The sequence below is a fragment of the Capronia coronata genome (assembly GCF_000585585.1).
Source record: "Capronia coronata CBS 617.96 chromosome Unknown acBCG-supercont1.6, whole genome shotgun sequence".
Classification (NCBI taxonomy): Eukaryota; Fungi; Ascomycota; class Eurotiomycetes; order Chaetothyriales; family Herpotrichiellaceae; genus Capronia; species Capronia coronata.
This window is the reverse complement of record NW_006912898.1, coordinates 730,862-754,250: the sequence shown is the minus strand read 5'-3', so window position 1 is coordinate 754,250 and position 23,389 is coordinate 730,862. Positions and strand designations below refer to the sequence as shown.

The 23,389-nt window shown below is 52.4% G+C and overlaps 8 protein-coding genes across 8 annotated transcripts; 6 read left to right on the top strand and 2 right to left on the bottom strand.

The window, feature by feature from the left end:
• Positions 1-1,069: 1,069 nt before the first annotated feature.
• A1O1_06939 (uncharacterized protein) lies at positions 1,070-2,590 on the top strand (the record flags this gene model as incomplete). The annotated part of the gene is made up of 1 exon (XM_007727814.1): positions 1,070-2,590. One exon carries the CDS (start codon positions 1,070-1,072, stop codon positions 2,588-2,590), a length of 1,521 nt encoding a protein of 506 aa, XP_007726004.1.
• Positions 2,591-3,359: 769 nt separating this feature from the next.
• Positions 3,360-4,589, top strand: A1O1_06938 (uncharacterized protein; the record flags this gene model as incomplete). Its single annotated transcript, XM_007727813.1, has 3 exons — positions 3,360-3,440; positions 3,489-4,224; positions 4,276-4,589. 3 exons carry the CDS (start codon positions 3,360-3,362, stop codon positions 4,587-4,589), a joined length of 1,131 nt encoding a protein of 376 aa, XP_007726003.1.
• A 2,566-nt stretch (positions 4,590-7,155) lies between these two features.
• Positions 7,156-7,663, top strand: A1O1_06935 (uncharacterized protein; the record flags this gene model as incomplete). Its single annotated transcript, XM_007727812.1, has 2 exons — positions 7,156-7,311; positions 7,379-7,663. The coding sequence occupies 2 exons, from the start codon at positions 7,156-7,158 to the stop codon at positions 7,661-7,663; spliced, it is 441 nt and encodes a 146-aa protein (XP_007726002.1).
• A 722-nt stretch (positions 7,664-8,385) lies between these two features.
• On the top strand, positions 8,386-10,119 carry A1O1_06934 (uncharacterized protein; the record flags this gene model as incomplete). Its single annotated transcript, XM_007727811.1, has 1 exon — positions 8,386-10,119. The coding sequence occupies one exon, from the start codon at positions 8,386-8,388 to the stop codon at positions 10,117-10,119; it is 1,734 nt and encodes a 577-aa protein (XP_007726001.1).
• A 992-nt stretch (positions 10,120-11,111) lies between these two features.
• Positions 11,112-11,684, top strand: A1O1_06933 (uncharacterized protein; the record flags this gene model as incomplete). The annotated part of the gene is made up of 1 exon (XM_007727810.1): positions 11,112-11,684. The coding sequence occupies one exon, from the start codon at positions 11,112-11,114 to the stop codon at positions 11,682-11,684; it is 573 nt and encodes a 190-aa protein (XP_007726000.1).
• Positions 11,685-12,747: 1,063 nt separating this feature from the next.
• Positions 12,748-13,686, bottom strand: A1O1_06932 (uncharacterized protein; the record flags this gene model as incomplete). Its single annotated transcript, XM_007727809.1, has 1 exon — positions 12,748-13,686. One exon carries the CDS (start codon positions 13,684-13,686, stop codon positions 12,748-12,750), a length of 939 nt encoding a protein of 312 aa, XP_007725999.1.
• Positions 13,687-14,636: 950 nt separating this feature from the next.
• A1O1_06931 (uncharacterized protein) lies at positions 14,637-16,120 on the bottom strand (the record flags this gene model as incomplete). The annotated part of the gene is made up of 3 exons (XM_007727808.1): positions 14,637-15,442; positions 15,501-15,938; positions 16,003-16,120. 3 exons carry the CDS (start codon positions 16,118-16,120, stop codon positions 14,637-14,639), a joined length of 1,362 nt encoding a protein of 453 aa, XP_007725998.1.
• Positions 16,121-21,456: 5,336 nt separating this feature from the next.
• A1O1_06930 (uncharacterized protein) lies at positions 21,457-22,263 on the top strand (the record flags this gene model as incomplete). Its single annotated transcript, XM_007727807.1, has 1 exon — positions 21,457-22,263. One exon carries the CDS (start codon positions 21,457-21,459, stop codon positions 22,261-22,263), a length of 807 nt encoding a protein of 268 aa, XP_007725997.1.
• Between the last annotated feature and the right edge of the window lie 1,126 nt (positions 22,264-23,389).

Below are 23,389 nucleotides of genomic sequence, written 5' to 3'. Positions count from 1 at the left end.
AGGCATGAGATGAATGGGAGGTACTGTCGAATAGTTTGATCAGGTCAATCGACCAAAAGACAAACAACAAACGCCGACGTCAGATGCAATGATTGAAGGTCGTTTACCTATTCACAGGGTGCGGTGTGTGTGGAGAGCAGGCGTTGTTACTCGTGAAGTCGGAGGTGAAAGAGTTCGGAGGCCGCGCTACTGGTTGGCGGAGCAACGAAGATTCTCCCCCGGACTCCAACTGCGAAACTGCATTTTTCTCTGCCTCTTCCATGGTTCAGCTTGCTGCATCGCGAATCAACCGCTGCTGTTTCATGTTTGTATTTGCCGTCTCCATCGTCCTGCATTGTTGCTATAGCATGGATACCGTGGACGTTTATCTATGCAAGTGCATCCAGCTGACAATAATGTTGTGAGCAGAGCCAACAAGAGGACCACGGCCGCCCCAGGAGTGAGAAGCTTTTCCACAGTCAAGGCCTACGTCTCTCTACCTCTGGGTCAATCCCTTTTTGACGCCTCTCTGCAGCCATGACGGCCCTCAGACGGTCGCCGCGTCCATTAGCCGCACCAAACTCGATTCACCCCTCCGAGCAGTTCTCAGTGCCGGTATCTCTGCCACAAGGTCCACATTCGAGTTCAATACCGGGCCATCCGTCCTTGGCGTGAAGGGAATAGGTGAAGATGAAGGATACGACTACCTAGTCATATCACAGTCGAGCGGTGGTATGACTCCCGGCGTGACAAGGGTGAGGAGGCTGTACCTCCATAACCCTCTCAAACCCTACCAGACACGTGCCCTCGGTTAGATGCGGCCAGGCACGGGCGACAAATGGCCGTTTCCGGAGATAAGAGAGGATCCAAGGCTGCGGCGGAGAGGCGCACTGACGTATCATCATCGCGTTTACCAGCCTGTTCGAGATGCTATCGCTCTGACCTTGAGGCCATCGGGCCGCTCACAACCTGAACCATACATAACCCACATGCCACACCGTTGTCAAATATAAGCTGAGTACATTCTGCCATCTTCTTCCTTTGGTCTCTGTGTTTTGCATCGCCCAACCCTGAACCTGTGTCTCTCACGATGACCCTCCCTTTGCGGCCGAGCGCAGCGCTGCGCCTACGCCGGTATCATATCCTCTGCTCACAACCCGCCTCCGCCCCTCTTATCACACAGTGTGCTGAGACGGTTCCATCTCGTCGAGACGCTCATGGCTATCCTGTACGGCCTTCACTCTCACAACAACGTCGAAAGACGCATACTCGACGATCTGTCACCTCGACAGCGTACGGCGTCACCAATGGGTCGTCTGCCTCGTCCGACGTGCCTCCATCCACAGTGTTATCCTGCCTGCCTCTCTCCAACTTGATCCGATCATATGTGATCACCTCCGTTTCCTCCATTCCGGCCCTGCTCCGGCCGTCATTAGCCGTCATGACATTCCTTGCGCATACCAAGTCGCCTCTCTTCGACCCTGATAGAAATCCGATACTCCACTTCCTCCTCAAGAAAACCTTCTATGCTCAATTCTGTGCTGGCGAGACACCACTGGAAGTGAAGAGCACCATTGCCAGTTTGAAGGACATTGGGTTCAAAGGGGTCATTCTGGGTCATGCAAAAGAGGTGGTGCTCAGTAAGGACGACGAAGCAGGGTTGGACTCAGCAGAAGATTGCACGGAGCAGGCAAGCTGTAATGCGCGAGAGATAACAACATGGAAGCAGAACACCATTGAGACGGTGAAACTTGCGCAGCCGGACGATTTTGTGGCCCTCAAGTTCACTGGAGCGGGGCGTCAAGCTCTCCAGCATCTCAAAGCAACCATTGCTTGCTCTCCAGAATTCGAGGAGGCAGTGCATGACATTTGCAAACACGCACAGTCTAAGGGGGTGAGACTCTTGTTTGATGCCGAGCAGGCTGCTTTACAACAAGGCGTCGATAACTGGACCATGTACTTCGCAAAGGAGTACAACAAGGAAAGGGCCCTGGTATTTGGTACATACCAATGCTATGCCCAGAGAACACCCAAGGTTCTGGCCACCCATCTTGACCTGGCGAAGAAGGAGAACTTTGTGCTCGGGGTAAAGCTGGTTCGCGGGGCCTACATGGAAAGCGACCCACGAGAACTATTCTGGCCCACCATCGAAGACACCCACAAGTGCTACAATGGTATCGCGAAGAGCATCATCGAGCGAAAGTATGGCGACGTCCTGCAACCGGTCGAAGGTGGTTCTTCCGACTTTCCTCAAGTCAGTCTGGTGCTGGCCACCCACAACGCCGAATCCGTGAAGCTAGCCCTTCGACTTCGGGATGAGCAAGCGCAAAGGGGTGAACCACTGATCGAATTGGCGTATGGCCAACTGATGGGGATGGCGGATCATGTCAGCTGTGAGGTTGTACAAGCAGCGAGGGCCCGAGCCAAGGCTCAGGATGCCAACGTCGAGGTTCCGAGCGCATACAAGTATGTGGTCTGGGGTAAACTGGGCGAATGCATGAAGTACCTTCTCCGTCGGGCCCAGGAGAACCGGGATGCTGTGACCAGGACCATCGAGGCGAGACAGGCACTAGGTCGCGAGTTGGGCAGCAGGATGGCATTCTGGCGCTGACTTGATGGAAATCTACGATTGGCTGAGTGGTCCTTCGGGGGACTGTATGGGACATGAGTTATGATGTAGGTGCACAGTGTGAGCATGCTTGCGTTTGCCAGTCTGCACTTGCATGGCGTTCAAGTTGTCGATATCAAGAAGCATCAGTGTTGGGTTGTTTGTCTACAGGTGCAAGACTGTTTAACGCGCGCAAGCGAGGATAGAAGTATCAGAGATTCCCACTGGGACTGCCGCAAGCAAACATTCTTTCTTCTCCCCTGATCCTTTGAAGTCTCCTTCACCGTGCTCCTGTGGTTTCTGGGAAAGGCCCAGCCGTGGAACGGGTAGCTGCTGCTCCCGAACTCACTTCATCCAAGACACGTCGTCGTTGTGGCGGGCGACCTCCTCCCAACTTCTTTGTTCGCTGAACCACTTCCCTCTACGTTGGGCACCCGCGACAGACGGCAACGTGATTCTCAGGAGGCCTGTGTTGAATCCTTCACTTGATCTGCCCAATCTATCCGCGTTGTGCCTTTTTGTGCGAGATGGCTTTCGTCCATGCAGCCTACTCACCTTCTCCTCCAACGCGACGCACCCTCAGCAATTCCTCCATCAACCCAACCTATCCACCTTCTCTCATCTACAGCGACTTTAGCGGTAGCGAAGACTCTGAGGTCTGTTTTCCTTTGGCGACATCCCTGCCTCCTCCTCGTCCCCTGCGTCAGGTGCGCTGCAAGGGAAGAAAAAAAGCGGAATATGAATCACTGATCAGGCACCAACACAGGACATGATGGCCATTGGAAACGACCCTCACCATGTCAGCGACGTGATGGCGGATGCGTTAAGCCACTTAAGTCGGGTGGTGGAACATGTAAGAGTCTCTGTCGGCGTCGCTCCTTGCTGGACTAATCATGGCCAGCTTCGAGGCGAGGGTGAAAATGAAGCAGCGAATGGCATCGCACGCGACGTCCACTCCATGCTGGACACGTTCAATCACACTACTGCCCCCTGGGGGATGGAAAAGTTCCAGATGAAGCCTGCACCTGCACCCAAAGGCCCACCGATCCCACACAGTCGAACCACCACTCCCTCCGACGCGAGATCCAATGCATCCACCTGGGCCGCGGTGGCAGCCACGGACATTCCGCGAAACAATCGACTGGTTAAATTCCGACCATCGGATGCATTGAAGAGAACCATAACCACTGAAGCCACCGTCCAACCCAAGGATGAGGACTACCGTTGCCTTTGGATTTATGGGTGGACCAAGGAGAGAGCTCTGAGCACCATCACTGACCGAGTCAATACCGGGGCTGTCTTCTCCATGGCTTTTGTCGAAGAATATGGCGCGGTCTGCATCATATTCCAGTATGCCAGCGCAGCCATGGCCTTTATGGGCGAGAATTCTCAGGCGCTTCGGGACTCGGGCGTCAGCTTGTTTGGCCCTCTGCAGACAGTCAGGTACGGGGAGCCGTATCCCGAAAATGCTGACATTCGGCGGATGGGCAGCCCGAGTAATGAGCGACGTCGCCTCACCTTCGCTCGTCAACAGCTTTTCACGAATGGCTTGAACGAAGAGCAGTTTAAGAAGGACCTGATCGACATGGTGGGAACCGACAACGTCGAACTGGTGTGGTTGTTCAATACCGGGAATGGTAAGTCTGGCTTCGTTGTTGGCCTCCTGCAAGTCTGACGGAGTATCGTAGCCACGGTTGTTTTCTCTTCCACGGTGATTGCACGGATTGTCCGAGACGAATTCCTTCATCGCTCCAGAAAACCGGGACCGTATCACGATGTTCACGTGGGATTCTCGCATGACCCCTGTGAACGCCCTATGAATTTGATCACCCAGATCCCGTATCCTGGAACATCCCCGCGAGACCGAAGTAACAGCAACAAGTCAGGATCAAGTGGTCGAATCAACCAATCGACATCTACCAAACTAGGATCAGGGGCTATTGTCCGGATCAGAAAGGGAACCGACTCGGATGGTTGGCAAACCGTGCAGCGAAAGCGCTGATGGGATATTCCATGGTTGGGTGGCCGGCGTGGATGGATATTTGATCCTGAGAAGATGACCTGTGACCCACCGGCCTATCTTGTCGAGGCCGCCATGGATAAGCAACTGCGGAAGGAATACAAGGGGATAAATAGTGAACAACTGAGGAGATCAATTCGAACGGGAACGGATGACACATCGACATCCAAGATGGTAGATGGCTACCTCAGTGACATTATCTGGCACCAGGTTTGTATCACAATACATGACGCGAAGGAGGCCTATGGATGGATGATACAAGTCGACACAGAGTGAGCAGGGAATTGAAGTGGCCATACAGTGGTTGACGTTGAAATAATGTCGCCATGGTGGGGAAGAAGTGTGGAAATGTCCATTGAAGAACTATTTTATCCAGCTTTTGAATCTGGTCTTCTCTTCATCCCACCCCCGTCTTCAGGCACATACACCCTTATTGCTTGCCCTCTTCTATGCACGACCTTTACAATCTCTAAAAGCGTGTAAGAGTATGGCTACCACTTGACTAACTCCAGTCATGTGGTTTGGGCTATGTGATGGAGAAGTGGCGCTCTTCTTTCACTGTGCCCCTGAAATTCGATCCACATCCTCCCCCACACCAGTCGTGACCTTTCTTTCTATATGTCCAAGTTTAAATACGGCAACGGTGAGCTCAGCAATATACTCACACACTCTTCTTTCCCATTTCGCATATGCACAGTAAAAACAAGCTTCAAGTTCTGCCCTGCACTGTCCATCACGCAAGGCAAAGAAGAAAGGAGTCCAGACCATTCATTGATTGACTGACAAGTCATTCTCCAACCTTGAACTCATAAACACATGGCGTCCTCCCCAGCCACAACAGACAAAAGAACAAGCTGAGAACCCCTCTCCCCCTCAAGAGAAAAGGGCAATCCACTCCCTGTGAGAAAAAACAAAACAATTCAATGACGGTACTCGGATTCGAACCAAGGTCTTCCTCTTCCACCAGATGAAATCAGCCAACTGTTTCCTGTCCCAAGACTTGACCCTGCTCCAACTACAGGTTTCTCTCCAAAGAGAGCCAATGGAACATCCCAGTTTGCCGTCCCTGTGGGGGGAGGATGTGCTATACCACTGCACTACACCGCCGGGGGTGACCGCGGATTGCGAGTCCGACACGGGGTCGTTGGGGAATTGTGTCGATATTTTGTGCGACGCGACGCTTTAACGGTGAGAATTATGGACAAAAGGCGGATGTTAATCAGGCGGGATTCAGGAGAGTAACTATAGAGGCTTTGATGTGGTATATGTGAAGGCCTCCTGTGGCTTATCACAGACGAGGTCTTTCGAGATTGTTCTTAGGTGCGGGACGGAAAGCAGTCTGTCACCGGGCCAGACTGTGACTATGATTGCGATCTGCCACAGACACTGCTTGCCTGTATCCACGCCCTCAAGGCCGAGCATTTCTGACTTCACCACACAATACAAAACAAAACAAAATGGATGGGAATCTTCATATCACGAAAAGAAAACGAAAAAGAAACCAACAGCAGTATTTGGAATTGAACCAAAGTCTTCCTCATAGGGGTGGAACGCACACAGTTCAGCCTCAATCTGACAATCCCGCAGGAAGTAGTTGAGATCATGAAGGGGCTCCCTCAGTCGAGGATGTGTTGCCAACTACACCATACCGCTTTGTTTTGTTGACTGTTGTTGGACTGAATGTCGTGGGATATGCTCTTATACTCGCTACTGGGACTAAAAGGAATTGACTCTAGTGCTGGGCGTGTGTGCGGGTAAAGTATGTGAAAGACAATACGCGGTCAAATGTAATATGGGGCGAATGCACAGGGAAAGGACATGAAGTCTTGTTGATGAATGAGAAGGATACAACCAAGGAATCCAAGATTCGCAGACTGCATTGACATGATGAGATGGTATCGGGGAATGTGTATGTTCAACATCGACTATAGCTATTAGCTATGCAGAGTAGAAGCCCGGTCCTCGTATATCAGTATAGGATCCATCACACATCTTCTCCATACAGCATCACTACTACTATCAGGTCCCTCAGCTCTTGTCTTGTCTATTCTTGAGCCTTTTTTCCGAATCAAGACTTCAGGACATACAGACTAGACCCTCTCGTCTAGGCAGCAAGCATCAGAAACGGAAACCGATATCGGCACAGGCGAGAGAGAGCGGGTCCAGGAGCCATGACAAGGCTGGCTTCACGGGCTGTTTGGGGATTTCCTGCTCACTTCTCACTGTAGGTAGCACTGTGATTGATAATACTGGCGATGGTCGTGCTGAAGGCCCAGCGTTCATTGGGCCAATTCATACCCCGTACTCACGGCCTTACTGTAATACCGTCATAAGCCCGAGTCTCTTATTGATTCTGGTATATACCTGGTTAGTAGTAGGCGGAGCTATTGTCGGAGATTACCTACATGACAAACATCTGTTCAAGCTGAGATATAGATAAACACCTTATATATAAAGGAATGAAAGTGTATTGAATATATTGCGGCCGACTTCATGCTACTATACTCTGCAAGACTTCCAACTTACCTAAGACTGCCCACCCTTCCAAATGTCCTCATCCTCTCCCCATAAAGGCGTCTGTCTGTGTGGCAATGTCGAGTTCGAAGTCCACGGCAAGCCCGTCACCAATGTCTTATGCCACTGTGTCAACTGTCAGAAGTCCAGTGGCTCGTCTTTCCAGGCCAATTATTTCTATGAAGCCAAAGTGAGTGACTCTTCCAGCGGATCCAGCATCCAGCATCCAGCATCCTTGACTTATACTCGGTCAATAGCAATTCACCCTAGTCAAGGGTAAAGAAAGTATCACCGACTATCAAGACAAAAATACCGATGCGGGATATACCGTTGTTCGCTCCTTCTGCAGCAATTGTGGTTCAAACCTGTACACAATCAACCTCGACAATCCTGCGGTCAAGGATTTCATTATTGTGATGACGGGTTGTCTTGACGAGCAAGCGAGGGCCGAATTTGAACCAAAGCAAGAATACTATTGTAAGCGACGTCAAGTATGGTGTCCGTTAAGCCCGTCAAGTCAAAAGATTCAAGCCATGGTATAGAACTTCCAGTCTCTAAAAGATAAGATAGGGTTAGAAGGCGAGCAGATAGGCAAATAGCAAGATAAGACTATCTTGACCTAGAGTACGTACCTAACTCAGTAGAAACCTACCTACATCAGGTACATGTACATAGTAGGTACCCAGCAAGTATTGAAAAGCTGTACTACTGGTAGTATAGTACTTTCATCCTGGGCCAAGAGATCCTTGGAAGTGAGTCCCGGAAGACAGGACCGCCACCACCATCACCACTACTACTACTGACTGTCTTGCTAAACTCTATCCCAGCGACTTGGTCAATCAACAGCAAACTGCATGCTGAACAAGAAAGCATGCAATAATAATAAAACTCTGTCCCGTTCTCCATTGCCGGTCGGACCGTCTTCCCCGTTGAAGCCACCGCTGGCCTTCATCGTCGTGATAACCCGGCGACAGCGCCACTGGTCATGTCTACCATGTCTATCATCTTTCCTGCCTGTTGTCTACAATTTCAGATCGAACTCAAAGGGACGCTACGGTGTAGCCGACCCAACTTTTTAACTCTGCTTGCCACGTTTCCCGGCCACTGTTCCTTCCACTCAGGTTGAAGAGAGAGAGCACTGAGAAGGCTTCCGCTCAGCCATGGCATCCTCTTTTCTTTTCCGACCCGCCCTTACCGCCTCGCTCTGAACTCCTCCAGGAGCTCTCCTCTTGCGAAAACCATGGCAACCCGAAACCTAGACGCTATGACAACTCATATCCATCCAAGCGGACAGGTGTCCAGTCCGGCCGATTCCACTGAGTGCAAAGACAAGACAGGAGTCTCGTCTCGACGGCTGAAGAAGCGAGAAATCGACCGACGATGTCAGCGGCAAGCTCGCGAACGCACCAAGGCGCGGATTTCCTACCTGGAAGGCCTCGTCGACGACTTTCGCCGGCAGGATTCCAGTGGTCAAGTGGCATCCTTGATGAAACAGCTACAAGATGTGGAAGCTGAGCGCGACGTGCTGGCAAAGACGTTGAAGGACATCCAGAAAGCCATGGATATACACAAAGCGGTAAAGCCGGCCCTGGAGCAGGTGCAGGCAAACAGCATACCCACGTCTCATGGGATGTCGGAAGCCGTCAGCGTGGGGCGCAAAGCCGACATCACTCCCTTCTCGGATGACATTTCTCTTCGCCTGAAGGCCGAGAGTGTCGATGTGCGCCCGGCAAACATCCCAGCGCGCAGTTTCGACCTGGGGAACTACTACTCACCGGCCGGACATCAAGCTCTCGTGCCATCCAAGCCAGCCAAGAACCCGGTTTCGATTCCTCCTGCGCGGTATGCCGATCTTTGGGCCTTGCCCAGAAACACTTGCTCTTGCCTTGGGCGCCACGACCGTGATCGTGACCGTCAACCGGGTCGTCGGTTCATGTGGCGGGGCAGCTACTGGACATTTGCCAACGAAGTCATGTGCGAGCGGTTTGAGTGGACGGACGTCGAGCCTGCCGCAGAAGCCACGGCCCACGATGTACCAGTCCGAGCGTTACTGGAGGGATGGGATTCTGTGGCAAGAAGAGGTCCATTACATCCTTCGTGGCAGACCCTGCGGCGCATTGATGAGACCTTGTTCTCCACCCTCCCCAACACCGAACGTCTGGCCATCCTGAGAGCCATGCATCTGCTTCTACAGTTCCACACCGAGTCAACAACAGAGCGCTATGCCCGTCTACCGCCGTGGTATATGCGTCGGCCGTCACAGAACCTGGCCCACTCATACGCCATTGACTTTTTCGCCTGGCCTGGCCTACGAGAACGTTTTATCTTCAACGAACATGACTATTGTGGGAACGAGTTCTGGCACGCCTTCCGCGAGAACTTGCGGATCCTGTGGCCTTATGAATTCCGGGATTGCTACACCTGTGAGGTCGAGACGGGATTGTACAAGCTATCACCCATGTTCGACCAGCGCTTGGTTGACATCAGATCCTGGACGATGGATTCGGATTTCTTCCGACGGTTTCCCGAGTTGTCTAGTGATATCCCCGCGTTCAATAAGATTCCGCAGTCTGTAAGTCCCAGGGTATGTCCGGGTCAGAAGAATTTGCTCGCCAATCCGTCGTCACCAAAGATGCATGAGTCTGAAAGCGTCTACGAAGAAGAGCACGTCGAGGAGAGACCCCCTTCAGAGATGATTCCTGTCCCCAGTCAGAATCCGCAGATGCACCTTCAGGGACATCAATACCCGCATTTCACCCAGAAGCAGGTGCAGGTGCAGAATCTTCCTCGACAGCAAGACCTTAATCATCCCCGAAGTCAGACGCCGGGGCAGAATCTGCATCGACCACAAGATATGAATCAGCACATGTACGATATTTCGGATCTCAATTCCATCATGGCCCTCGATGCATTTGCCTATGGAGCCATCAGCGAACTCGACGTTGCCAACGCCTTCCAACCCGCGATACCGGACACCTACCCGAACGTCATCTCCTGATGGTGCTGAGGGCCAGCTTCCATATTCCTGGCTGGCACTGTGTAAGAATTCAGCGCCGACGCCGAATTGGTTCTCTGGTACTGGCTCCTGAAGCTCAATTGCGATCCTGTATCCCAGGGGAAATCAAGATGCCTTCTGAAAGCCAGTCATCAGACGAAGAATGTGCCGATCTCCCAAGTGTCGCCTTCTGAAGTGGACCTTCGATGCATGGTCGGCACACGTCTCACAGAACCCAACAAAGTTGTCCAGAACGAACGTCTTGCTTTGCTCAGAACGGTCGATGCAACAGCTGTGTTTTATCTGTCCTGTCGCATTACACTTGAAGCAGGTATCGATGCCCACGGGGTATACCCTCTTGTGATGAAAATTACAATCTTCCTCGGGATATCCCATCTAGGAGATCACTAGACGACGAGCGAAGAAGGTGGTTCTCTCTTGGTGTTGCGATTGTCGAAGATATCAAGGGCTGTCTGTTTGCTGTGGCGCCATGGCGCTGTTTGAGTGCTCTTGAACGTCTGCAGCCGCTTCCTCGGTCGTTCGGCAAACAAACCGCTGAGTCAGGGCGATCAATCAACGCGTTTGCCTCCTAGGACAGCCAAGGCAAGATATAGCTTGTCTGGCAACCAGTCCATGCTCCTTCTTGGTTGTTGATGATGACGGTCCTTGTGCATAGCTGGCGAAAGAACCTGGTTTCCTTCTCATTTGACTTCCATCCACGCGTGGGTATCACAACAAGCAACTGCAATGTCCACCAGAACACCAGCAATCCTCGCTTAGCAGTTCAGAACAGGCCAACTCACCCAAATCAAGCTTCACTTCTTCACTTCAGTCAAAGTCCTCTACGACCTGACAGTCACAGTCAGGTTCGAGCAGCAGACCTTCGAAAAAAATGAGCGAAGGCAACTCCATCAAAGTCTGGGTCCCGATCACGGTGGTTGTCTGCGTCGTAGTCGCCCTAGCATTGGGTTGGTGTCTATGCTGCCACGAAGACGATGGCCGCGATCGGGAAGTCATTCGCATTCCACCCGACGATCTTCTGGGCATTACTCATGCCGCACGCCGTCCAGGTCCCAGTCCCGGTCCCGCAATCGGAACAACCCGGCCGTCGAGACACTTGTCGACAGGCCTTCCGTGGCAGGAGGTCATCGTGGCGCGCGAGTCTCCAGTGCGTCGGCCCGAACCGGTTTTCATCGTGCGAGAACCGCGAAGAGGGAGAGGTCGAGACCGAGGGATACGGGCTGAACGATTCGTGGAGAGAGGGAGACCTCTTGATCGGGATGGAGGTTGGGGATGGGGTTGGGGTCCTCGTCTGGGTCAAGGTCAAGGTCAACATCAGAGGCGGAACGGAAATGAAGGAAGAAGAGTCTGGTTCGATCCCCAGCCTCATTGGATCGAGGAGAGGAGACCTCGGAATCTTCACCATCTTCACCCTCACCCTTACCCTCACCCTTACCCTCAGCGCGGCCGATGGGGCGAGGGAGGGGAAAACGAGCACAGAGGCGGACCTGGACCTGGCGGGGCGAGGATCATCGAGCGAGAACCCGTCTTTCGATGAATTGGTCTGACTGCAGCTTGGCCATTGGTTTTGTCTTTTGTCTCGTTTCTCTGGATCCCTTACGCAAGGATGCGGTAGGGGGGAAGATCGATTGAAAACATGGGTCGGTGTGATATGGGATGATTTTGGTCAAGGGACGAGGCTGTCAAGAAATGACGAGTAAGACGACTGTGTCATGGGAAGAGAGGGAATGGATGGGATTATCCTTACAGTAGTACTTACCTTAGGCTGTCGAGGAACTGGTGCCGTGGTTCAGCAGTGAGCAGTGAGGAGGAGGGAACATATCTGCTTGACTACCTTGGTGTCTTGGTATCTTTTGTCACTTTGCTTGATCGTTCTGACGATGACGACGTCAACGAATATGAAACCGAAGATGATAACGAAAATGACGACGTTGACGACAATGAAAATGAAAATGATGACCACTGAAGGATTCTTCTGTTCTGTGTTCATCTCAACAGATATCTATATATACCTACCTTATGTAAAGAAAGAGATATATATATACATATACATCCATGCAGTACACAGCAGGTACGTATATGCACAGTAATGCAGTGTCCACATGCCGCAATACTAATCCCATCCCAGCTGGATAGATTTAGATTTCCAACTTTTCTTAAACTGGCTGCATCCTTATTAATACTACTTGGCGCAATACGAGATCGCTCCTCTAAAAAGGTCAGCATCGTCACTCTGATCGGATCTGAGAGCTGTAACGCTAACGCAGAGCAGAGAGGGCGATAGATACACTGAGAAAGAGGCGACCGGGTTGGCCTAGAGACCAGCTTTTTGTCCTTTTTTCTTCTTCATCACAGACCCTCGCCTTTTCTCAACATTGGCTCAATAAAGTCTTACTTCCTTAGGCCCTGCGTTGCGTAGAAATCGACTTTTTTTCGTCTTCTCCTTCTCGCCTTCCCTCCTCATCCATTGCGTGTCTTGAAGACATATTTAGAATCCAGCCTCGTACCACGCCGATCCATTTTACCCTGACCAAACTTGGAACGATTGATGCGTGTTGTTCAAGATATCGTCGTCCATCGTATAAGACACATCTGTGGACTCGGGTATGTTCATTTCCCGACGAACCCATCCGGAATCATCAATCCAGCCACCTCAGTAACGCCCCTCTCCATGGCGAGCAAATTATACGCGGCAGCGGCGTTGGCAGTGTCCATAATGTCGACCCTAATCCCCAGCTGTTCGGACAAATACTTCCTCGTCTCGGCACCGAGCATCCACAATTTCCTCCCCGTGCCGATCAGCAACAAGTCTGGTCTCGGGTAGATCAGCTCGAAAATCCCCAGCGACGAAGGCGGGATGGTGAGGATACCGCGACGGTCGAGGAACGCGTTGAACCCTTCTGGAGATGAAGTGACTCCTCCGTTTGTAGTTGTAGAAGAAGTACTATCTGTTTCCTTCTTTTTGTTGGCGGCATTCGCATTCCACGGCGCCCATACAAACGCCTCCCCATCAAGCAGTAACACGCCCAATCCGCCGCGCGTCTGGACGCCGTTGTTCAAGTGGAAGCCGTCATGGACACATGCGTCAATGGATGTCGCGGGGGTCGTGGCTCCGGCGTTGGTTAGGATGTCCATCTTGGCGAAATCGGTTTGCGTGTCTTCCTCCGACGCGGGGCCGCGGTCGTGGGACTTGGGAGCTTGTGGGTTCAGTGATGAGCGAGAATCGAGATCAGAAGTAGCAGTAGGTTTTGAGGTCGTAGGACTTGTGTTCGTGTTTTCCGTGCGCCGAGGAGACGAGACAGGACGCCCCGGTGATAGAGACTGTTTGGTCAGCTGCGACGAGGTTTGGATTGTGCGGCGAAGAAGAGGCGAAGGCGAAGACGAGGTCGGACATCGAGAGGTCGGTCGGGCTGCGAGACATGCTGGTCGTATAGTTGCTGGCGAATATGTACATGAACATGAACATGAACATGAGGGCGCCGATTGTCGTAGGGAAGGGAATGTAGCTAGGCGCAGGGCCCGGAGCAGGTCGGTCGATGGAGGACGCATGTTGGAAGCGCTGATTCTCAAGCGCAGCGAGTTTCTCTGGAGATCCGGAGACAGGAGGCTCGCTTTCACTGGGGAGCTTGGTGGTAGCTTCGTGCAAAGGATGGTGTTCCAGGCGATCTCGAAGAGGTGTGTGTTCTGACCCTGACGTGGTCGCTCCAATAGAACTGTTCAGCTTCAACAAATTATTCTCCTCGATCAAAAGGAGGAACTCCTTATATAGACGCCAGTACAACGGCCATGGGACTGTCGAGGATGGAAGTTCAGTCTGGCACACTGGCAGCTATTGGAAGAGTAATAAAATAAGACGTGGATGTGAAAGAAGTCGGAGAAGATGAAGATGACTTCATCAGTGCAGCACTCAATTAATATCGACAGGGTTCAGAGTAGCAACCAATCATAGAACTCATATTGCACCATTCTACACAGCAACCATCTATCTGCCTTCATTGCTGAGTAGGTACTTTATCTAGCCTACAATCTGACTTAATCTGCCTTTCTCAAGCATTTGCAGGTATGGCGTGTAACCAGTGACTCAAGAGGAGTTGTATACCTTGCAAGCTGCAACCATTCAATACATAGGGATTTCGTCTGGAGGAATAGAGAGAGGGCAGACCAAATACTCAGTTGAGCGAAGAAGAGGGTGATGAATGCATGACAGATTTTATTTGACCGTATTCTTTCTTCCTCATTAAAAACACTCCACGCCACAATGGTGTACAGATTCGCCAGTGCCAGCAACTGCTGACCCGTCAAATGCAAGCACCGAATACCTCCCTCAGATAAGGTAGTCACTCTGAATGCTTCCGTTGTCACGCCGTCCAATCCCAGTACCGTCGCCATGCAAAATTCGAGATGGCCAAATACATACCACTCAGCGGTTGATAGAAGAGCAGGTCCACATCCGCCCATGAATAGCGAACAACAGAAAGCCAATTCTTCTTTGTTTGGAATCACATGATGCAAAGTCCCACAAGTGCGACAACGACAGCAAACAGACTCCCTCGCAGGACCGACTCGCCATTTCCGCCGTATTGGGCGGCGCCATTCGAACCTGATCCACCATCGCCCTGAACGAAGCCGGTCGATGCACTTCCTGTGGCGGCGGCCGTGGCGCTTGCAGAATCGCCGTCACTACCGCTGTCATCACCGCTGCTGCTGCTGTCCGACGAATTTGAACCACGATTACCATCACTACCAGGCCCTGCACCCGTCAGACCTGGGACCGTGGCAACATCGCTGGATTTGGTGGTTCCGCTGGCGGTGGCCGAGCTGCTGGCATAGTCGGCCGACATGTTGGTACCGGTGCCCAAGAAGGATTTGAGAACAGTGTTGTCGTTGGTGATCTCGACGGTTGAGTTCGTCAGGGACTTGTCGGTGAAGATGTAAGATTTGGTGCCGTTGACGTTTGCGCCGGCGGGAGGATTGTAGCATTGAACGCTCACTTGGTCAAAGGTGGCATAGTAGTACCCATTGGTCATGTAGGGCGAGTTCCACTGCACCAGACCGCCGGCCCAGTCAATGGTACCTTGGCCGTTGCTCGCCAGACCACCGGGCCAGAGAGACAACTGCACTCGCGCGGGGGTTTGGGGATACATGTAGCGGTTGGCTGTGGCGTTCCAGGTCTCGTCGCGGTTGAGGGTTCGGACCACATTGCCGTCAATGGACCATGTGATGGTGTCGGGTTGCCAGTCGATTTCGTAGTCGTGCATGTTCTCGCGAGTGTCGCTCAAGCCAGTAGCATTGACCGCATTGGTGTCTGCAAGGTAGAAACGGTTAGTACGGTCATCCTAGAACGGAAAACGGGAAATGCTCACAGTTCGTAATGCCCAGAGAGTAAAAGTTGGTCTGCGCCGTTTCCAAGTCCACCCCAATGAATTCAAAATCGATTTCGTCCTTGGAATCACCCAGCAGAATGAAAGCCGTCACCACACCGGCACCCGCGGAAGTGCTGAATCTGGCAGCCACCTTTCCATACCAGACGTAGTGTGTGCTAGCCAGTAGGGTCCCGACCGTGTTTTCAGCCATGGTCAACAGCACCGTACCGTTGTAGGACAGCGGCGTCCCCGAAGATACCCAGTCGGACTTGCTGGCATCTCCCAGGTATTTGGTGTTGGACATGACACGGTCGAGGTCGTCAAACTTGTAAGTCTTGGATTGACAGACAGGTGCGGGAACACAGGAATCGAGGCTGAACGAGTTGACAGGGTCGCAACCTCCCAGACAGTAGGCGCCAACACCACATTGGCCGTATTCTATTCAAATCACCGTCAGTCTTTCCTGTTCTTAAACTCGTCAGAGCAGTCTTCCGAAACGTACGTGAGCAACAAGGTGTATCTGAAGGACAAAGCACGCCGCCACCGCAGGTCGCTTGGGCGAAGACTGCAGGCGCCAATGCGGCTAGGAGGAGGACGGAATGCAAGACGCGGCCTGCCATCGTGGGCATGGATGTTTGTGGTGTTGGATCTTCTCTTGGTATGTAGGGAGTGTAGTGATCGTATGCAGTCGGAAACGAAAGGCGGTGTCGGGTCGCTACACCAGTGCGGCGTTTAATGAGAGGTACAGCAGGTTGTACAGGAAAAAGCTCCGTCAATGGCAGCGGATTGTGGCTGAGCGAGAGGATGGAATTGAAGCTCGAGAAGACTGCGGGAGATTGGACAAAGAAATCAAAGAGCCCAAAAACCGAGACAAAATAAGGGGGCCACCGGCGAAGGAGAGTGAAGAATACTGTGCTGTTGTTTATTCTCGAACGCAGAGCCAACAGCAAGACCACGGTGCAGTGCGGAAAAGGAAGAAGATGGAAATGTTACAGATGGAAGAGGCCGGAGAATAGAAAGGGAGATGAGTTGATGGATCGATGGAGGCCGCAGTCGAGAAACATGCAGTGAGTGGTCAATGTCAAGGCCCCAAACTTGCAGGCCAAATGGCAAATCATGGGCGCAGGCAAAAAATGTTACTAACAATACAACAACTTGAATACAACAAGCACTGCATCACCAACACTGTCGCTCTCATTCAATGGCCGTTGATTCATTATTGCAACCTACAATAGCATCTGTCTGTTCAGCAATCCTGCTATAACCTCCTACATGATCACGAACCTCCCATGCCCTTCAAACAAGCGATCCCAAGTCTCCAATTTCGCAGCGTGAAGAACTCCATCTCCCTCTGCGATCCAGCCCAGCAAATGACGCGGCGCGTGAAACATCCAGGCACCTTCAACCACGACATTATACTCGATCGAGTTTAGATGTCGAATCTCCCACGGTTCTTTATTCGCCGAATCCTCTCAACGTCCCCAGATCATCCGTGGCGGACTCAGGGGGTTTCACTCTATTTTCCACGCCCAACGAATCAGAACATGTCTTCACTCAAGCACGGTTCAAAGCGAGCACCTGAGGGTGGCTGAGCCGCACTGAACCGCCGTAGTGGCCGCCATATCCACGGTGATGGCTGTGCCCGGCGCTGTTGATGTCGTTCATACTACTACTCTGTAAATATACGTACCGTCGCTCATATTGAAGAGCTGTGGCAGCCTCTCAATGAGCGTTTGAGAGACTCAACAGGCGGAGTTCCGGGGGTAGGCATATTCTAATGATCGCGCGCACAGTATCAGCCGCTTTCGAAGCATCTATCGGCGGCGATGCGCAGCTGGCGAGAGACCACATGTAGAACATCAATCTGTCCGTGTTCAGGTCAGACACCGTCTCGACCGCAGGAACCAATTTGTCCCCGAACAGGATCGTCCAACCCATATACAAAAACAGCCATGTACCACACATGTGCGGCGACAAGACGATGGACTCAAGGTCAAGTGCAATCATGGAGTGATCAGGTCGATGCAAATCAAGGTAAATCCCGTACCTGGGTTGACGTCGAGGTTATAAAGGAAAAGATGTCCAAAGAAGGATGCAGTCTCCGCCGATAATGTGGTGAAGGAGCGAGGAAGCTCTAAGCTCTATTTGGAGGAGAGAGACCTAGCCGGACCATGGACTGTCGACTCGTTGGTGAAGATATTTGCCTTTTCTTACCTGCCCAGCACCATTGCCTCTGCGACATCGACTGACGATCCCGATGCGCCTGATACGACGTCTTCAAGGGGCGTGATTTTAGACGGCAGAAACTATCTCAGTGATCCACAGTCCTGTAGCCTCGCGACCAAACCGAGGCAAACGGGGCTTCTGGCATGTGACGTAGGGGCACAATGGCGGCCTCACCGACTATGACTACCTCCAGATATGAGTGGCCGCCAACAAGAAGATCTTACCTAGGAAACCCGAGCCTGACGACTCCAAGGCCACCCAAAAGGACTCCAACTCCGGTCCTTCATAGTTGGGTCAACATGTTGAGATGAGCAGGGTCCTTCTGGCGGCGAGTACTGCTTATGTGTGAGGCCTAGTGGTGGCTATGGCTGTATGACCTTGGTGGTTGCCCTCGGAGCCCGCCCCTTAACAGACTGCCTGATGGGATCGGCTGCACCAAGGCGAAGCCGGTTGCAGCTCTCGAATAGGCACTCCGACCTCTAGCAGGAGACGCTCGTAAAGAATGTCGACACCGGATTTGTCAAGAACATGGAGCGGCCCATGCAATCCAAATTCGACACAGTGCTGGAGGTGGACATACTCGGAGCAATTCTCGAAGGCTTGCGAGGGGATGGCCATGCAGCTAAAGTGTTCCTGATGGTGAGCGATACTTACACAACCGCTGCATCTGTTGTGCTTCAGATCCTGTGACACTGTCTCTCGCAGAAATCAGGAAAGCTCCAGCGTTAGACATGATGTCGCCCAATGTTATAAATAAGTCTGGGAGCATTATGCATTCCCGTGACATCCGGGGAACATGGGTCTCAGGGGCTCTGGTTTGGCTGTTCCAACCCGTGGCTCTGCACACTGCAGTGCAGCATGAGGATAGAGACAACACTCTTTGCACTTGGCAATTTCACAGGCTCGCATGTCTCTGTCGAGCAGGAGTAACAGCCTCGGACAGACATAAGGGCCTGCACGCCTCGACGTCCTTGAACCAATGGTTAACAGCCCCGACAGAAACACGATGTTCTCCGGAATCACGGCGAACAGGCGAGGTAAGCAGAAGAGAGGCAGTGCCGGAACTGACTGCACCCCGTCATTCCACGTCCATGATGTGCAATATCGATATTTCCATCCAATTGGGAGCAACAACGGGATCGAAGCAGTTGTCGACGGTATTAAATGCTGCGATGACTAAGCCCCCGTCGATGCTGGCATGATAAGAATTAAAAGTCGACCACTAGGTTCGGTTTCCGAGATTCATTCGATCGATCCGGGGGTTCCAACAGCCTGCCTGACGTGTGATTACCGGTCGGCAGGAAAGGCAAACGTACCCACGGCCTCCGACTACTCTGAGCACTTCTGTTACGGACCCGCCAGAGAGAGGTCGGCTAGAGATTTGCAGCGTTGCATGCAGAGCATCGATGTAGCTTCCAGCGTGAGAGATGTTGGAGGTTTCGTCAAAGTACCACAATCACCGGCATGTTACCGTGCAGATGGTCAGACGGTCACGGCGTCATAGAAAGTCCCGACTCCGTGAACATTGCATCTGATGCTAGGCCTGTCAGACGGGCGCCTCATGGCTTGTTCCTGGGATCAGCCGGCGGTTGTTACACACTGCATGCTCCAAGCCGCTCTGCACATGCGAGGACAGGGGATAAGATAGAACGCTTCGAGATGTGATGTCAAACACATGTCCGTCCGAACAGACTCCTGAATAGGTGGTGATTGACTAGTTGTCCCCCTTCGGCCTCTTTTCTGGATTGCCTGATTTGAGTCGAGTGCACTCTGTCCCAGGACTTTTTGGGACTATCCTCCTCAATAAATGCAAGAAGAAATGCTGGGGCGGACGGTGAAAGGAAGAGCGGGCACCCGACGGCAACAATGCCGGAGGAACCAGTGGCTGAAAATTTACCAAAGAGGTAGTGGGTATCCTTGTTGTCAGGAGTTTTTGACTTCAAGTTTCGACGGACTCTTCTCCGTCTCATAGGAAGGCTGTTCGGTACTTTAGACAATCTGTTCGTAATGGTCTGCCCGGTCCGGTAAGTTGAAGTGAGACGGCAAGGGGCTTCCTGAGCTCCCTATCTCGTCTCGTACATGACATTGGCAGTGTTGTATGGCAGCGGAGCATGCCAGCTACTGCGGCCAGCATCCTCTTGCATTTCCGCCGTATCGAGAAGCACCCTGCAGAGTAGTAGTAACACAGAAGCTGAGGGCTTGGCTTGTACACCGCATGCCAGTAGAAGGAAAGCGCCCTGTTCATGTTATTGCTGGGATGCTTCCTGGTTGGGGTTCATACAGTCAGCCAAGTGGCTACTAGTAGATCAGATAATCTCAACACCATCCGCGACACGATCGTCTGGCTCTATCTACCGGTAGTCGGCCGGTAGTCGGCTCCAAAGATTGTGGTCAACCCTTGCAAGTTGGCAGGGGGAGGCGATAGTATGCCAGGTGAGTTTCGCTTCTTTTCGGGGGGCCTGGATTCCCTAGAGGTGACATCTGAGGGAACAAGGATGCAGGTCGCCCTGACCATCCACACCAACAAACCCGTTGCTTGCCTGAAGTCGACTGTATGATTACTTCTCTAGGTCCAACAGTGCGTTGAGCTTTTCTGACACTCGAAAAATGGCAGGAGCCGCTTGGAAGTTGTGCTGGGAGATTCCGGCGGCTCAAGGAGGGTGCAAGATAAGATGCCAGGAGTGGTCAAAACGATCTTTCATCCCTCGTCCGACCGAGGGATCGGCAAGGTGGTTGATTGATACCCTCCTTAATTCTGTCCTTTGCTGTCTTTTGGCTGTCGGGGGCCGCTCAGGGGATAGATGCCATTGGCCGTGTGAAACTGTCCCCTTTCCACATCCCACCAACCACTTACAACCACTGGCCAGTCCCTGTCGCTAGAGAAAATAGTATGTTGCGGTATGACGGTTGACTTCGAAACGTGAACTCCATAAGCGGGCCAACTAACGGCTGTCTGTGGCTGAATCCGACCCATTACTCAGGCCCGTTCGCTTCCTCCTCATCGCCTCGTTGTCTGTGTGAGGGGGGCAGCAAGGAGAGGGAAGTGTGCAAAGCCGCCTGTTGAGAAAAAGAGGTGGTAAATTGTAGAGGGACATCGCAAAGTCCCATCGTCGCGCCTTGTCGTAACAGATCGTACGACCGACAGCCTCTCGGCTTGAGCAACCAAGTCATTCCCTCCCCGTTCTGCATCCTGCGGGTCTGGAGGTGATTTTGATGCAAGTCAGTCTGGGCAACAGCCACGAGCCACGGTGTATTCTTGATAACTTCCCCGGTACGGGGCGGTCGTTCATAATAATAGATATTTCTGACCGTCAAGACATTTAGAGCAACCCTTGCTGGTATTTGACGAGCGCACGGAGTGGAGCTGGTCGCATCTGAAGGGATCAAGTGGGCGATCCATCGGTTCAAGTCGTTCCAACGTTATCACCGCCCCATGTACGGAACCGTCACACTGGCCGTGTCCTTTCTCGATAAACTTGCCATGGCAGCAAGACCTCTTCGAAAAGAAGATAAGGTGGGCTTCGGTCCCTCATGCACCAACCTCTTCGGTCGTCCCTGTATGCTTGTCAATCTCCATTCTGGCAGCATTCCGTGCGTTGTGATCGACTTCACTAGTTAAACAAGCTTACCTGACACCCCGGCTTGTTTTCAAAACACATTAAGTGCCTTCTCGCCCAGCTTCACATTCCACTTGGTCCCTATTCTTGGACACACTCTGCACACCGATAAGATGGGCCAAACAGCATCCCAACCGGTGCCTGATAAGACCTTGAAAGTCATAGGAGCCGGTCTGTCGAGAACCGGAACAACTTCCTTCGGCGCCGCTTGCTCGTACCTGTTGGACGGCCCGTGCTACCATGGAGGGACACAAATGCTCAATTCTCCGGAATCACACATCAAACGCTGGATCGAAATCATTAGACATACTCCAGTGAAGGGCGAGGCGGACCGTGTGGCACTCCACGACGGAGTCAAGGAGTTGCTTGATGGATATGTCGCCTGTACCGACCTGCCAGCCAACGCCTTCGTCGAAGAATTGATGGAGATCTACCCCGATGCCAAAGTCATCTGCACAGTTCGCGATCCCGAAAAATGGTGGAACAGCATGGCTCCGATTGTCGAGAAGGGAAACCTTACTCTTTTGTCTTGGATTCTGGCGCCTCTCCCGACTCTGCGCATGTTTAGGACGTACCACGATGCCATTGACGATGGCCGTGTTGGCGAACTGTACTTCCGCCCTGGGGAGCCTAAGAGACCGACCAGGCTGATGTGGGAACGACACATCGAGCACCTCAAGAAGGTCGTGCCCAAGGAGAAGCTGTTCTTCTACGATGTCCGTGACGGATGGGAGCCGTTATGCGCCATCCTCGGTGTTCCTGTTCCCAAGGATGTCCCGTTCCCCAGACTGAACGATGCGCAAGCCATGGAGACTTTCATGAAAACTAGTGCTCGACGGGGCCTGATGGCATGGGCCAGCATATTCTTGACGGTGGCTGGTGTTGGGTTCTATGGTGCCAAATATGCCAGGTTGATATGATTGTTTCGATGGACTCAATGCAGGTGAAGTCACTGCTGTCGGGTTGTGCAAAGTGTGAAACCTATATCGACCTCAGAGGGATTTGGGTCGATTTCAACCAACCAGGATCGGCGTCCAGGGTCAAGAGATACCTGGCAAGGGAGTATGGGGCGTTGGAACGGTGGTTCGTCCAACAAAGGGCCGGGCTGTGACAGCATACCGCTGCTCTCACGGCTTCTTGCGATTGTCGGACTTGCTTTTCGCCCTAGAACTGGTTAGATAGGGTGGCACCATATATTGTGGTGCCGAGATCACGATGGTCCATTCTCAACACAGGGCACCCCCCTGCCCAGTACCAAATTCACTGCCTTTGGCGAGGCATTTTCGTGATCAAGGATTTTGAGAAACAAAAACAAGACCGGGTCTTAGACGAGCGAAAGGCTGTGGCTCCAGTCCAGATGACTTCGGGCAAGGCTGTCAGCTAGTGCGTGCGCGACGGGCCATTGACTGACAGGCCTGGGGATTAGATGAACTTCAACTTAGGACAATGCGGGGAGACCGTTGGCCAACATATATGGGAGAGAGTTCGAACCAGCGTCGCGCATTGTCATATGTTCATCTCCATTGCGTGAATGCCCCTGACAATGGCGCCATTCCTGCCAAGATGGCATCAGGCTGTGTGGCTTTCTTCGTGTCCACTTCGTATTCCTAAAGGCATGGGTAACCCTGTTCAACTCTTGATTCTGGAATGTGATGGTGGTTTTGTTATTTCCGCTGTTGGGTATCTGATCAAGGTTGGCAAGAACCACAGGTTTCCAATACGCCGCCGCTCGAAGAGAGATTGACCTTTTTCGTCTCGTTGCTATGATCGAAGTGAAAGGTCGCCAGCGAGGTGGGAGCCCAGAGACGATCAACAACAGACAGAGTCGGACATGGGCTTCATGGAACGGTGGATATGGCACCACCCGATCAGAAGCTAGTCTCTCCCTTGGTCATAGGGGGATCAAGGACATAGGGGGGAGATCAGCCTCGTCGACAGAGCTTGAGGCGGCAGAAGGACAGCAATGGTCGTAGACTGCGGTCATCGTGAATACCCTGCGGCCCACCCAACGTAGGACGGTAAGTCCAGTGGGTTGAGAAGTGTCCG